The sequence below is a fragment of the Schistocerca americana genome, chromosome 1 (genome assembly GCF_021461395.2).
Source record: "Schistocerca americana isolate TAMUIC-IGC-003095 chromosome 1, iqSchAmer2.1, whole genome shotgun sequence".
Taxonomy (NCBI): domain Eukaryota; kingdom Metazoa; phylum Arthropoda; class Insecta; order Orthoptera; family Acrididae; genus Schistocerca; species Schistocerca americana.
Window position 1 is genome coordinate 568173561 of NC_060119.1, and position 16453 is coordinate 568190013.

The following is a 16453-nucleotide window of genomic DNA, read 5'->3' on the forward strand; positions in this document are numbered from 1 at the left end:
ATAACAACAGTGGCTGTCTTGAGAAGGTTTATTTGATCTCCTATTGGTTCACACCTAGTTTTCTATCTTTACAGTCGCATCTTCAGTATAGTGTGCTCTATTGTGGGCTGGCCCACTCCACACACATCCTCTCAGTGCTCCTTGTGTCATATCTCACATAAAGTCCACAGTTAAGTTTTGAATGGTTGCATCTCTTACACTATGGTTAGCATAAGGATAGGGGACATCCATGCTTTATTGAGGGCTAGTTTCCATGTCTAAAAAAGGTCAATTGTTTGGCACCTGACGATGTGGCTTTCAAGTGATAAAACTAGTTGTGAACCAATAGAAGATCAACAAATCTTACCATGGCAGCTGTTGCAGTTATTTATTTGTTCAAAGATAAAAATTTGTTGGTGTGTGAGATCTCTGAGATACTGTACGCGTTTCATGCCACTAACAAACATTTAATATATTTATTAAATCTGAACATAAAATTTAATGTTAGATGTTGATGATTCATGTAAAATTCATTTACTAACTATTTTATGTGTGAAGATATGATCTGCCCTATATTTCATAATAAATAAACATTTCAGGAATCCAAGATTAAACTTCAGTTCTACATATAAAAAACCAAAACGGGTAACTACGCACTGATAGCTCTGTTCAATTTATTTTCAGTCACACATCATAAATATATGTGCACACACAAGGCATATATGCCAGACCCCCCAAAAGTAATACATCACAGTTTCTTTTTCCCTGTAATAATTATTCCAAATTATCTTTTAACACATTCTGCTATTCAATAAACACATTCCTTCTGCAAATAAGTTAGCACACATCAGTATATAAACACTATGAAGAACCCATCCAGGTAATTCTGTTCATACCTTTTCCATTGGTGCAGAAAAATTGAATAAAACATAACAGCAATGATTAATCATCATTCTTGCACTTTTATGTTTCAAGTTCATTCAATTCATGCTCAAACTGTTGCCTTGTAACTGCAAAAGCATTATAAAATGAAACTGTTTTACTATTCCAAGATGTAAACAGTAAACAAAAATGAGGAAAGGCAACAATTTATCTAAAGCTAATTCATGCATAGCAAGAGACAAATGCAACACAGAAAATCGAACTAGCTTTCCTGCTACCACTTTGTGCAGATCAAGTACTCCCTCCCACTCATCTCTTTCATCTCCTACACATTCTCATTTTTCTCCCTCCACCCTGCTGCCTGCCCCCCCCCCCCCCCCCTCCCACACACACACACACCACACACATTCATGCATGCATCCCAAAAGTCTGCACTTATTTGCAGCTGTGGCAGAATCATCATTTTATGAGTGGCTTCCCAAGTTGAAAACTTGCAAATAGAAGGGGTACGATGTGCAAGACAAGGAGGAGGTAAGGAACTAATGGGAGGCAGGAGACAAAGACACTGGTGGCTATTAAAGACAGTAGCAAAATAGGGAATGAATAACTATCACTTGATAATGGAAACAAGGCTTAAGAAAAATCATGACACATTCACAAGATTTGTCAACCTAAATATAGCATTTGACTATGTCAAATGGTGCAAGCTGTTTGAAATTCTGAGAAAAATAGAGGTAATTTACAGGGAAAGCTGAAGAACATCAATATGTACTAGAACCAAGTGGGAACAATATAAATGGAAAAACATGAATGAATGGTTCGTATTAAAAGGGTGTACAGCAGGGATGCTGTTTTTCACAACCGTTCAATATATACATCCAAAGAACAACAACAAAAATAGAATAAAAGCTCAAGAGTGGAATTAAAATTCAGTGTGAAAGGATATCAACAATAAAATTCACTGATGACATTACTATCCTCAGTGAAAGTGAAGAAGAATGACAGGAACTGTTGAATGGAAATAACAGTCCAATGAGTACAGAATATAGACTGGGAGTAAGACAAAAGTAAACATAAGGAGCAGAAATGAGATTAATGATAGACTTAACACCAAAACTGGTAACCACAATGTAGAAATAGTAAAGGAATTGTGGAGTTTTGCAATTCAGGGTACAGAATAACATGCACTGTATGTAGCAAGGACATCATAAACAGCATGACTAGCATGGGTAAAGAAGCCATTCCTGATCAAAGGAAGCCTACTAGTACCAAACCTAGGCCTTAAATTGAGAAAGAAATTTGTGAGGACATGTGTTTGGAGCGCAGTACTGAATGGTGAATCATGGACTACAGGAAAACCAGAAAAGAAGTCAACTGAAGCTTTTGAAATGTGGTGCTACAGAAGTATTTGAAAATTAGGTGGACTGATAAGATGAAAAATGAGGAGATTCTTTGCAGAATCTACAAAGAAGGGAACATATGGAAAACAACAACAAGAAGATGGAACAGGATGATAGGACATGTTTTAAGACAACAGAGAATATCTTCTATGGTACTAAAGGGGTCTGTAGAGGGTAAAAACTGTAGGGGAAGACCAAACAAATAACTGAGGATGGAGAATGCAAGTACTATTTTGAGATGCAGATGTTTGGCACAAGAGAAAACTTGTGCATCCAGGCCACATCAAATCAGTGAGCTGACTTACAAGTTTAAAAAAAAAAAAAAAAAAAAAACCTATCATTAAACTGAGAGGGGATGAGACAAGGGATACCCTCCCCAAAATCCTACTACCAATCAGAGTAATATTCCATGCTACCTAGAAAATATCTTAATTCATCACTGAGTCATCTTCCCTGCCAATTCTTCATTTCACAGAACATTCACCTGTGGATACACACAACAACCACTTCCTATTGCAATGCAATTAAAGGATTTTCCTAATCAAAGACAGAACCATATATGAAATTAGCACTCCCCTTAGATAAATTCCTATGATGATATATGTACAAGACGTTAATGCGACCCCCCCCCCCCCCCCCCAGAAAAAAGACCTCAGCACACACGCACACGTGCGTGTGCGTGAGAGAGAGAGAGAGAGAGAGAGAGAGAGAGAGAGAGAGACCCTGGACTGGAAAAAGGACAGCACTTCATGTGCCAGCGAAATTTTCTGTGTTGTTTGTTAATGGGTCTATTTGCTGCACCTATCAGCTGCATATAAATGGTTCATCAACATTTACATTTATAAAACGATATTATTTAGACCTATAATACATGACAAATTAATAAAATGCTGCAAATTTTTCATTGGAACAAAGAACAATTCAACTTCACTATTACGTATAAAGCACCTACAAAGAATGCAACAACAGTTATTATTACCACGGTAATAAAAAAGAAAAATAAGAGTAATGACTCACACATTGCTACTGTATTACAATTGGAAATGCAACATCAGATTTCACACATCATCCTGTTCAAAATAATGTTATCACAAAATCATTCATCAATTTAAAAACCCTAATATTTATAAAAAGACTTTATTCCTTTAAAATGTTTTCTAATGGCACATAAGTGTCACATCTCTCATGTTTACATTATTTATTAGTTGATGGAAGTTAACAATAAATACGTGAAAGAAATTTGAATAAATTTTAATACTTGCACGTAAAATTTATAAAATTACTTGTCATCACACTAACCACAAAACCCACAACAATGGTACAAATCCATAAAAAGAAACTGGAAATCTCCCCAATAAAAAGTAAATGAGGAGCAGTAGTTATTTGTGAACACAATCTATAAATAATTGAGCATCAGACATGCATTGTATAAGAATTAAGAACGACAATGAATTGAGGTAATAGTCATTGAACTGAAGTTGGGGAAGAATGAAGGAGGCATTTGGTGGAATGTAATATCCAGGGGCACTGATTCCACTACAGACAAGAACAAGCAATGAACACAAGGCATCCGACAGTCATATAAACACCAAGCAAAGTACCCTTGAGACAAATTCCATATATTAAGTGTAGTGTTAGAAATTTTTAATACAAGATTTGTGTGATCACAATCATTTGACATAATTATAGCAAATAAGCCATAGAGCACACTTCAACAATACAGAGCATTATACAAGCAGTGAGAAGAAAAGTAATATAAATGAAGATATGGAACCCATGTTACTTTGACTGCAACAATGGTACTTTAGAATGCATTAGAGCATGGGTTACAACTGACACTGATAAGGTATATGTATAGAGCCAGTTTACAGGCAACTTTACACATAGCTAATAATTTTTAATAAACAAAATCCACATGATACTGACAACAAATAATCCGTTAATTGTATTGAGCAACTGTATTTGTTTACTTCCAGTTTCTTCTAATCGTCTTCTGACGCAATCTTTTCACAGTTTATAATATTTCTTTACTTTGCATACTTTATGTCAGTTTTTTATATTTTTCAAACTCCTTTTTTTCCCATACTTTTCGTACACTAATGTGATTGCTTTCTTTTTATATCTTGATCAACATCATAAATATCATGTACTCTTCACAACTACATTCTTGTTATGCTTTCAAAACAGATTTTTAGTTCTTCTTCTTCTTCAACTCAGTGTTCAGATAATAACTCTCTGTCAAAATATAACAAATGTTTTCATCATCGTGTATCGTATTCCGACAGTGTCCCACATAAATGTTTCTTATTTTATATTTTCAGCAGTTAGAAACTGTCGAGAATTTAAAACAAATTTCTGTTTCCAGTTTGTCAGTCTTAATGCAAACACATGAAATTAAATATTTTTATGTAAATAAATAGTCTTACAGCATTTGAACTTTTGGTAACTGCTAATTATCAATACACTTTGACCATCTGATATCCTTAATTTATATCTACACTTTCAACAATAATTATTTTTAAAGATAACTATTTTTTATTAAATTTGTAGGTCAAATTGAGCTGACTGTGACATGATCATTCTGGAATTTATGTTACATAGCCAATTAACTGAACAACACATTATTTAACTTCTATCTGATTTTCAGTGACTAAGCAATGGCAGGCAGAATAATGCCTTTTGTTAGGTCTTATTATTGCAACAATGATATATGATGAATGAAAGTCTTCTGTTTCAAAAAGCATGATTCTAATGTTTCATGATTGTATCTCAAGTCTGCTCAGTTTCTTGTCTTGCTATTTGACAGTAATTTTTTTAGTAGATGAGTAAATAATAATCAATTTTTGAAAAATTCATTTTGTAGCATTATGAAGACTATAAGCTACTATATATGTTGACACAAAAAGATTTAACAACAGAAATAAACACTTTACATCTACTTTCTGCATTTGCCTACCAGTATAAAATTGCTCTTTTGGACAAATTTTACATCATTCAGTTTAGAAATTACTTTGATGGAAATAACAGTTTTCATTAAGCATTAATGGTCATATTTTAAGTCCTTGTCTTGAAACAGTCCATGTAAACATCAGAGCTACTAATGGGAGGAACAATTAATAACAGAGTTGACATTTTTCTACCTTTTAGTTGAGTATACAATGTACTGAAAATTTGTGACAAGTTAAAAGGGTGTGCCACAGCAAGCTTTGGAACCCAGTTCATGCCTTTTGTAGGCAGTGTGATATCTAGAAATTATGGAGGGGAAACACGTTGTCAATTTGGACTTTCATCCCATTGAGAGGTGTGCATGGACAGATCAGTTGGTAACATCAAAGGGAGGGATCCAAATTCATGCCACAGTTCAGTGCAATTTTAACTTGTCTCAAATATTAAATTAATAACATAATTTGTGAATGAGTATTATACACACCACATGTACATCAGAAAATCACAGATTATTATTTAAGTTCATACTCAAAATGACAAATACAGGGAAAACATTTATCAAAATATCTTTACTTGACACACAAGGGCCATTCCAGCTAATTATCCCACGACAGAAAACACACAGTTATATCATTAACATCAATAGTCAGAGTGCAGGAACACACACACACACACACACACACACACACACACACACACACACACAACCATTTCCAGTATAAGAGTTACGAATAATAACAAAGAAGAGTGTGATCCACAGACCATGAAATGATAATTCGTAGGAAGTTTACCTACAGCTTGTTACACAGACACACACTGCTGATAACACCCCATTTAACTACTCTTCACAGAAAATCAAGAAACTCACTTGGCCCAGGAAACCCTAAATTGGAGCTTCAGTGTCAAAACATAATTATTTTATTTTAAGCACCTGTTTCAATGATTATCATCAATTAATTTGCATTCAATAATTTTGTATCTGGTGGTAGCTATAATAAATATTTATAATTAGAAACTAAGAAGTGGGAAACTACTGAAGCTGCATCTCTAATTTAAATCCCACATTGTTGACAGATATAGTATCAGTATGAAAATATATCCAGGAATTGAATCCCAAAAGTGAAAAACGATTTTAATTTTTTTTTTAATATACTTTTGTGTTTAATGTGTAAAATTACAGAAAACACAAGAAGCCTGGAATTTGACATTTATAATAATGAACAGAAATAAATCAAGTTTCTGACTACAAATCAAACAGTCTGGGTTTTAATCCCTCATCATTCCCAGACTTTTTCTGTCACCTATTGCTTCTTTCATCTCTGTCAAAGACTGTTTATGTGAAAAATGCTGAAATGCACTGTAATCCAGATTTCATGAAAAAGTATAACTGAATAAGTCAATTCAAAGGTCACAGGACCACGCCAAGTACACAATGTGGTGTTCAAACTAGTCTTCAGACCGATAACATCTTTACCGAGTTTTAAGATCATTTTACAATTTGAAAAGGTCACTGGAATGCTTCAGTAATGTAAAAACATTTTCTTTTGGTCTTTAATGACAAGTGACTAATTTCATTAAGACCTTTTTTCTGTATAAGGATAATTTTAAGCATAGAACTATTATTTTCATACAAACTTTTTTAAATCATTACATTAACAAATAAGGAGAACATGACTGAATCTCGGCCAAAACACCTGCAGTACTAACATCAGGTAATGTCTGAGTGTTTGATCCTTCTGGATATTATGATGTTATTCATACACCCTAGACTGCTATCTCTGCTTTTTCAAAATTTCTCAAGCTTACTGTTATTATTATTATTATTATTATTATTATTATTATTAATCAACAGATTGAGGACAGGTATATGTGAGGGCATGCTACACAAGACAAAACAGATTGCAGTAAAGTTTGTACCACTGTCAATAGGATTTTTAAAAATCTACTCATTCTAAAGGAAAATAACTAAAGTATCTTTGTTCAACATTACAGTTGGTCCCAGAGCAGATTTTCTAGAGGTGGACGTTTCTTGCCGTTCTGTCTTCTCTGACTTCCTTCAGTAGGACAGGAAGCACAAAAATTTCAAACTGACGGGTCAAATTGATTGTCTTCTGTTTCTGTCAAAGTTTTTGATGCATTTAGACACACAGCTCGCAACAAGTTATCATGTGTATGTGTGCCTCCGAGAGATTAGAAATGCTAAGAATAAGAAAATTTTCTAAAATCTAATGTCATCTTTTGATGACATGAGTGAATTATACATAAAACTGATCTTGTGTATAGTCTTTGCTTTTTAAGACAATGAAACTGTTAGAAGAGTATGGAAAGTTTTGAATACAACTGAATTGAAAGTAACGTTAGTATTGGTGGTTTTGACACAAAAAGTGTGAAAAACAAATTATGTAGAAAGAAATATTGACAGAATATTTCTGAAACCACCTCAACTATGAAGACCCCATAGAAAGAATGGACCTTACCATCTCACCAAAAACCAACCAATTATTGATGTTACAAGTTTTGGAAGAAAACTGTGTTCTATACACATTCAGATGGACACGTACAGGTGGATCAAAGAGCATTAAAAATGATTTCTAGAAGTACCAGCTGAGCAATGAAACCTCAAAACAACAGTAATATAAATGAGAATTAAGGATATATTTTTTTCTGACACTTTTTAGACAAAAACCAGTGGCAGCTTCTTCAAACATTACAGTACAATTCAGCACAAAAGGCACTACTTCATATCTCTAGGAATCAAAAATTTGTAATGAAGTGTGCCACTCAGACTTGAATTTTTAATCAATAAATCATTCTTTTTTATTTTTATTTTTTGTAAAGTGAGTAGCATACAGATCATGGCATACAGATCATTGTTACATCATTTGTGTTGTTGATTATGTGAATGGCTGACCCACTATAAAGTGTTCCTGTGTACTCCTGAACCGAAAAGTTTTATCCAAAATAAAAACAAAAGATAATACAGTACTTGTGTTAAATTATATATTGTGAATGATGGACTTTGGCTTTATTACAAATGTTCCTTCTCATGGGTACATACAAAAGTTAAATCTAAAAAGATCAGCTAGTAATATTATGCTTTTGAAATGAAAATGGACCTGTAATGAAGGTTTGGTAAGTATACATGGTGGCTGACAGACAATCTTTGGACTCATGTATAAAGCAAATTTGGATAGTTCTATTACCAAAAAATCATGGAGAAAAGAAGATACTGTGAAATGTGGTTCTTAAGTTGGAGTACTGTTATCCACCACACTACAATACCACTTGCGTTAACATGATATGGAGCCCATAAACTTGTCACATTGTTTGTCAACATTAACTGTACACTGAATTGAAAGCCAGATTTCAAGGTTTTGAAACTCAAAAGAGCAATGTGCAGATGATGATTAACTTACACCGTTGGTATTTAATGTATTTCTTGTGATCACCGAAATAGCTTAAGAACTTTAGGGAGATTTTGAGCTTGAAGGAAGACTTTTTTAACAACGCAGATAATTTCAGAAGTATATGCTCACTGGTAATTTTCTACAGGAAATGCATAAAGCCAGTCAGGTTTTGTGAATAAAGCATATAAAAGTTTGAGATTAAAACCAACAATCAAGTACATATATTTGGAGTCGTGTTTTTATCTAGCATCTCAGAAAAATAATAGCTAACAGTCACACAGTGAGAACAACCACAGTACATGTATGCACAACACTACTCAAATATTGGCTTAAAATGAAAATAATTTGTACTTATATTGTTTTCTTCATAAAATAAAGTTGCAAAATTTTGGAAAGTAAATATCAAATATTCCCAGCTGCACAACGGTTTTCTATCAATTCAGGTGATTCTAAAAGGATCCAGTTTAAGAAAGTCTAGTTAAACAACAAAGTCTGTGCAAAATTTGTGAAGACGCCAGTTGTTTTAAAAAGTAGATTTATGAGTTTAAAAATTCGGATATTTCATTAATGGCAATGCTTTCAAATCAATTCTTATCTTGTGGCCTGCCGCCAGACACAAAATCATTTTGCTATGTTGGAGAGGTTGGGAGTACCCAAGCCAAGTACATATGCAACAGCAGGGAATTTAATAATCTAAACATTAAAATCCCTTCTAGCCACCTAGCTGGATTTTTGTTGTCCCTATATTTGAACAGAGACTCAGAAGTGCACTGCAAAAAATATTTCATGGTCTGTTCACCACGTAATACATGTGAGACATGGAAAAATATATAGTTATGTACACAAGGTTGACCCAAAAAGTAATGCAACTTTTTCATTGGCAAATACCTAAAACATAATTGAAAATTATGTAGTCTTTGGCAAAATTTTCAGCCCACTGAGGGCTACAGAGTTTCTTGAATTCCATACCTGTGAGATACATATTTTGTGACAGTAACACAACATTTGTGTTACATTTTACTGAAATTTAAGTTATTGGTAATATCATTTGTGATTTTTCAGATTTCATAAGAAGTGACTATATTGATGTAAAATGCCTGTTGTTACAGTTGTGGTACAACTTTACAGCTGCTGCGCTGTTTGTGATGGATACTACTTGCAGACTTCGTAATACAAAACTATTCTGGCAGTGTACCTGGGGCAAAGTCTTCAGGTCACTGATGAAATCTTCCCATTGTAAATAACTTATCACTTTTCAGGATTGTTGCGGGCTAAAGGGAGAAAAACTGTGTTGCATTACTTCCTGGAAATTTTGCACATTTTGAAGGATGTACAAAATATGCTAATGATGTCAGTAAACACTACTTAAGAAGTAACATTAAACACTTTATATTTCAACCCTCAGTATTTACAGGTTCTCGTGCATGATGAATTTTCAGATGCTTATTGTGATTAGATTTAGTTGGAGATGCTTTGCCACAAATGTGGCATGTGTAGGGCCGTATACCTGTGTGCACAGTCATGTGTTCCTTCAGGTAATAGCCTCTATGAAATAGTTTTCCACACACACCACACACATAATTTTTTCCTAATTCATGTTCACGTACATGGCGTACACAATTGTATTTATACACAAAGCAACGGCCGCAGTAATTGCAAGTATATGGCCTTGTACCACGATGAGATCGTACATGAGCTGAATAGCACGATTCCCTGTGAAATGCTGCTCTACAGATTTCACATTTATATGGCTTCGCAGAACGTGCTGTATGGGTCCAGCGATGAAGCCGCAAATTCCATTTTGTGGTGAAACTCTTTGAACAAAGGGGACACTGGTGTGGTCGCTCTCCAGAATGTAAACGCATATGAGCCGAAAGTGAATTTTTAAGACAGACAGCAGAACAGACAGGGCACTCAACATTTTCTCCTTCACGTTCCTTCTGAGGTACATAACGACTATCATGAGCTTTGCGTATGTGTCTTGTTAGACTGACTGCATGTACAAACCTCACACTGCAGAATCCACAGGATTTTGGTTTTGCATCATGTGTCTCTTTGTGCCACTCCAGTTTCTTTTTTGTATGGAATACTTCACCACACTGGCAAATAAAATCTTTCACTTTTTTCTTCAAATTCAGATGATGTCTGCAAAAAAAAAAATCATAAACATATATATATATATATATATAAGTGAAGACCTGTCAATGATAAAGCTGTGATGATTTATAAAACTTAGAATATTATCTACACTAACGCATGCCATAATATTAAGGTAAAGAATAGACACAATAGTCTATACATAACTGAGGATGACACTGAGTTCAACACAAGCCTAAAACATTTCAAAACACGTAACTAATAGAATGTAATAAATTATGAACTACCTAACATTATAATATCACAATTACAAAAATGACTCTGGAAGACTGTGTCGTAAGTTACATGCTTAGTAACAGAGCAGCAATTAATGTGAATAACTTCCAATAAATTTCGATTTTGTGCTACACAGGTTCCTATGTCTCCAATATCTACTGATATTTGGAAATGTGTATGACACTTTAAGTTCCTGTACCAAGTTTTGTGCATCTCCTGCATAACTGAGTTCTGTGATGTCACAATGTTGTCAATACTTGATGTCTCCTTTATTTAAATCTATATTTCTATCTTTTGAGTTCAAAAACGAAGGCATCAGTATTTGAAACTTGAGAATTAATTATGTCTTCATGTGTGGGATTGAAGAAGCAAGCGATTTTTTACTTTTGTGGCAAGTACCAACTTATACTCATTTATTGATATTTTATATGATTGTGTGTTAACACTTGGTTTTGTGATAAAATACTGGATTAAATGATTAGTATAATATTAAGGACTACGATAAATTTCTTGTTCTTAAGAGAATATTTTACTGTACTCTTCATTTCATCATCATCATCATCATCATCATCAGAAATGAAAGGATTGTATGGCATTTTTGGCCGGGAGGCCCCATACAGGGAAGTTCGGCCGCCGTATTGCAAGTCCTTTTTAGTTGACACCACTTCGGCGACTTGCGAGTCAATTTTGATGAAATGATGATGAAGCACACTGTAACTGACCAAGTGAGATCTAAAGAAACCTTACAAAAAAACTTGGAAAGCTGAAAATTTCTTGAAGTGGTTTAACAACCACAGAAAATGCAACTAACAGTGATTAGATAGGGAACTCTCAAAGTATAGTTTTACAGAGATATTTGAATTCTGCCCCTTAATACTGAAACTCATCTATGGAGATACATGAAACTACAGCACTCAACAAATCACTCTTGTAACTGTTTATCTACTTTGTGTTTCATGCATGAGTGTCCTTGGGCTGACCACGAAATAACTCGAGTGTAGAGGAGGTCATGTGATGATGACAGTAATTGTTGGAATGGGTAGCAACAGTGTCTGCCAATGATAAATAGAAGTGGATATGACAACTACTGATTTATTTTAAATTATAGCCTACCACAACTGCTGACAGTTATTGGTAACAAAATATGCACATGACAAACCCATACTTCAACATCAAGAAAGTTTTCCTTATTTTCCATTCAAAATTTGACCGAAGAAAATAGACAAAAGAAGTTATCTTTAACTTTTCATCTTCAGTTTTTACATGTAAAGTAAAGTAAGTGAACTTAAAATGGGCACTATAGCTTGTCACTGCAAACAAGGCGTCCATGGAGGTGAGACAGTATGGGAGAGAGTAATATGGATAGAAGAGATAATAATGATGTAATTTGCTATATTTGATGTGTATGGGGTTCTCAAGAAACTGTTAGTGTCATAAAGGTCAACATCCAGGAAGGTCACTTGCTGAGCAGAGGAGGATGAGGGTACATGACTGAGAAAGAAGTTATTAAGGTTATGGAGGAAGAAAGAAAGGATGTACTCAGCCTGTGTCCAAATCATAGATATACCAATGAATGTGAATGATGTTATGGACATAGGATTCTGAATGGCTGGAAAAGATTCCACAAGACGACACATGAACGCCTGCCTCCACGGCCAAGGTCACTAACATGTCTGTACGGTGGTGCTCGACCCGATGCTAAGTTGGTTCGAATTCTCATGGGGGAAAACATTTTCACTGCCAGTATTTGGTCGGCAGGACGAGGACAGGAGGTGGCGTAAAGTTCCTGATCACCGGACTTTGTGCCAATGTCCTGGTTTAAATACTAAACCTCTCTGCAGCATCTCATGAAGTGGGGGCATGTGACCCAGTTAATGGTGATCCGTACACTGGATGGGAACATTAAGCTCATTGGCCCCCTTAGTGCTTTTCGAAAGCAGTAGATGCCAGCCCTGGGTTTCACCCAATCCCTTCTCTAACCATCTCCAACATGAATATGACAGTACTCTATGCACACACCTGCTAGTCACCTACACTTAACAGATATTCTTATGCACATAATTCTCTTGCTTCATGAAGGAAACGTGCCTGCAGGCATGAAGGGTAGGGAAGACATTTCCAATTTGGAGCTGAGCCTGTGCTTCAGTGTCTCCCAGCCATTAATGTCATATGACTTCACTCATGAATGGTAGGCAAAGACTGTACTCATTTCAAAGTCCCTAGCAGCATATGTAGGTGGTACCTTTTCAACATAGAAGTACCGTATTTACTCGAATCTAAGCCGCACTTTTTTTCCGGTTTTTGTAATCCAAAAAACCGCCTGCGGCTTAGAATCGAGTGCAAAGCAAGCGGAAGTTCTAAAAAATGTTGGTAGGTGCCTCCACAACGAACTTGTGCCGTCGAATATATGTAGCGCTACACAGGCATGCTTTGCAGGCACAAAGATAAATATTGGCGCCAAAACCTCTGCGTCAATAAATAAATTTCAAAAAACAGGTGGAAGACGAGCTTTTTTTCTCACCTCGTGTTTCGACCACTGCATTTTCATACATTATCCAACGAAGTAAATACAAATTCCGTATTGTTATCTTCGAATGTAGCAGCATTTCAATGTACTACGAAAATCCAATGGCAAGACTGTTTGGGATGTTTTGTCAATATGGCCAACTCTACTTTCTGAATTTTTTCCTACTTGTGAGAAGAGATGGTTGCTAATAGGAACTTTTATGAATTGTGAATCACATGCAGTATTCTCTTCACCGTAATAATAATAATACGAATATAAACATTTTACCATGTATTGTTTCGTGTTTGCTGCTATCTCATTTAAATCCTGTCTGCCTCATAAACTACGAACTAGAGTGAGACAACAGCAAACGCGGAAGAATATACATATCATGTCATGTCTATATTCGTATTATTCTTATGCCTAATAGTGATATAGTCAGAAATGAAGCACGGCAATTGACTAGATTTTTAAATCTAAGATGACTCTAATTTCTGTGCAGAATGTAATGTACTAAAGAGGCGCCTGCGCTAAACTCCCGTTCCGAACATCATCTATCACACGCAGTCTATTATTTGGTTCTTGTTGATCATTATCAAAGAAAGCAGCAGTGTAAGTAACAACAAACAGCACTCTCTTGCCATTGTTTCGTTAATGAGATGATTCCTCTCTCTTTTTCAAAAAATTATAAGCAGCGGCAGCGCGCACTACAGCAAGCCATGCCGCGATCGGCGACAGGTCGTAAACATTCATCATAAGAATGCGACAAACAATGGATGACACAGTACAATAAGGCGTTTTCAGCTTAGTGACGTAAACACTTATAACAAAGAGAACGGCACTTATCAGATCAAAGAAAACCAAGCAATGAATTCAAACGAGACGAAACACGTGAAGAAGGAAGGGTACCCGTATAAAAAAAATTTCCCTAAACTAAGCCGCACCTGAATTTTGAGTCTCAAATTTCAGGTGCGGCTTAGATTAGGGAAATTTTTTTTTTCCTTGATTTCGAGTCTCATTTTTCAGGTGCGGCTTAGATTCGAGTAAATACGGTAATTCTGGGTAAGAATGAAGAGGGGTGTGGAAGCTTAAATTAAAATGAATTTTGTTTCATCCTATAGGATTACATGTAATGTAGGGCACTTTATTCATTACCACCTATGTCCAAGGGAGCTATCACTGATTATAAAGAACAATATCCATAAAATTAAATTAACAGTGTAAAATTCCTTTTGCATCACATAGGATTTGAGTTTATTGAAAACTTAGTGTCATTTTGAAAGTAGGTGCAAAGGTTAATATACCTAGATTTTTGAGGCAGTTTTTACATATTTCAAAAGTCCTCCTATAGCTGCTTTATTATGATTACAATTGAGTTTAGTTTCTTTCACACAGAATTAATACACTGTTTCCATTTCAGACCATTAGCTACAGTAGTACCTAAGAATCTAGTGGGCTCTACTTCTTCCAGCTTTGCATCATCCACCTTTAAATTCATATGCTAAGATTTCTCTTTGTTTCTGAACAGTGAATACATAGTCTTTAACAGGTTTATGACCAATTTATTTTCCACTAGACTATAATGATGTACTCTCTAGCTGTTCCACATTTTGGTACTGTTCAGTATTGTCATGTCGCCTGCATTTAATCTTTTCTTTTCCTCCTCAATACCTACATCACTTACAAACAGATTAAAAAGCAGCAACTCCATTACCAAACGCTACAGCACTTCATATTTGACAGATTTTGTCTGTGATTGGCATGAGTTCTTATTTATACATACTGTTCCTTACTGCATAGGTACAACTGTAGGCTGTACACATAAGTTTTTCGGTGCAAAGGTGATAAATGCATTGGAGAGATATAAAAATATTGCAGATACATCCCTTTTCCATCTTATGACTGTGTAGTATATTCTGGTAGAATGTAAATAATTTAGGAGTAAAGGAGACCACTCACTGAACAGCTGTAAGATGGGCAACTGCTGATATTGTACATTTACCCTTTCTGAAACCATGCTCTCATGGAATAAGGATGTTGTGTTTATCAAGATAAACAACTAATCTATTATACATTAGCATAACCAGGACTTTTTAGGAACCTGATATCAGTGAAACTGTTCCATAGTCACTGGTGTCATCCTTATCTAATTTCTTATAGACTGGCACAGCCCTCTATGTCTTCAATTTATCTGGAAAAATCCCATCTCTGAAAGAGCTGTTTGCTCTGTCCAGAGATGTGCAATTGTTTCTCCATTTGTTAGCTTTACTAAGTAATTGGATGTTTCATCATTACAATCTGATTCTTTGCTTTTAATTCCTGCCAGTTTTTCTCACTTTATCTTTTGTGACTAGGTTCAAGACCATGGTTCTCTCTCTCTCTCTCTCTCTCTCTCTCTCTCTCTCTCTCTCAACCTCTCCTTTTTTGACTGTCTCTTCCCTCTTTTCATCCTCTACCACATTTGTATAAATATGAGAATATGTTTTTATTTCTTTACCATTCACTGAGACATCAAGCTCTGATGATCCAACACCAGGCTTTAAGTATGACATACTGATTGCTGTCAAATAACTAAAAAGTTGAGAACCACATGAAACTACATTTCCAAAAACTTTTTTATGCCCGAAGCAACTTACAAATTTCCTCTCACTCTGCAAAGTAGTCAATATTGCAAGTTCAACCTAAGCTGGATGGAGAAATATTTTTGTTAGTATACTCTCCCAAATAGGACAGTGCCTTCTATAAGTATTGTGTGTTTTTTACTACGACAAATCTCTGTAGAGGTAGTGATCAAAATATTGGAGCTCTGATAACCTCCAACTCTTCAAAGCGAAAGCATGCTCTTGAATATTTCAACATTTGTGGCAGCAACACTTATCACAAGGCTGCTGTAATCCTTGGTGACAACTTTGTTCACATGATGAACAAGACAAAGGATATAAAACATTCGCTGGACCAAG

General features: G+C 35.2%; 1 protein-coding gene across 1 annotated transcript in view; it reads right to left on the reverse strand.

Moving 5' to 3' along the window:
- Positions 1–10008: 10008 nt before the first annotated feature.
- Positions 10009–16453, reverse strand: part of LOC124625027 (zinc finger protein 711) — a 178043-nt gene continuing 171598 nt past the window's right edge. The window contains exon 3 of the mRNA XM_047149145.1: positions 10009–10759. Within this exon, the coding sequence (XP_047005101.1) occupies positions 10009–10759 (751 nt within the window). The remainder of the gene's footprint in view (positions 10760–16453) is intronic.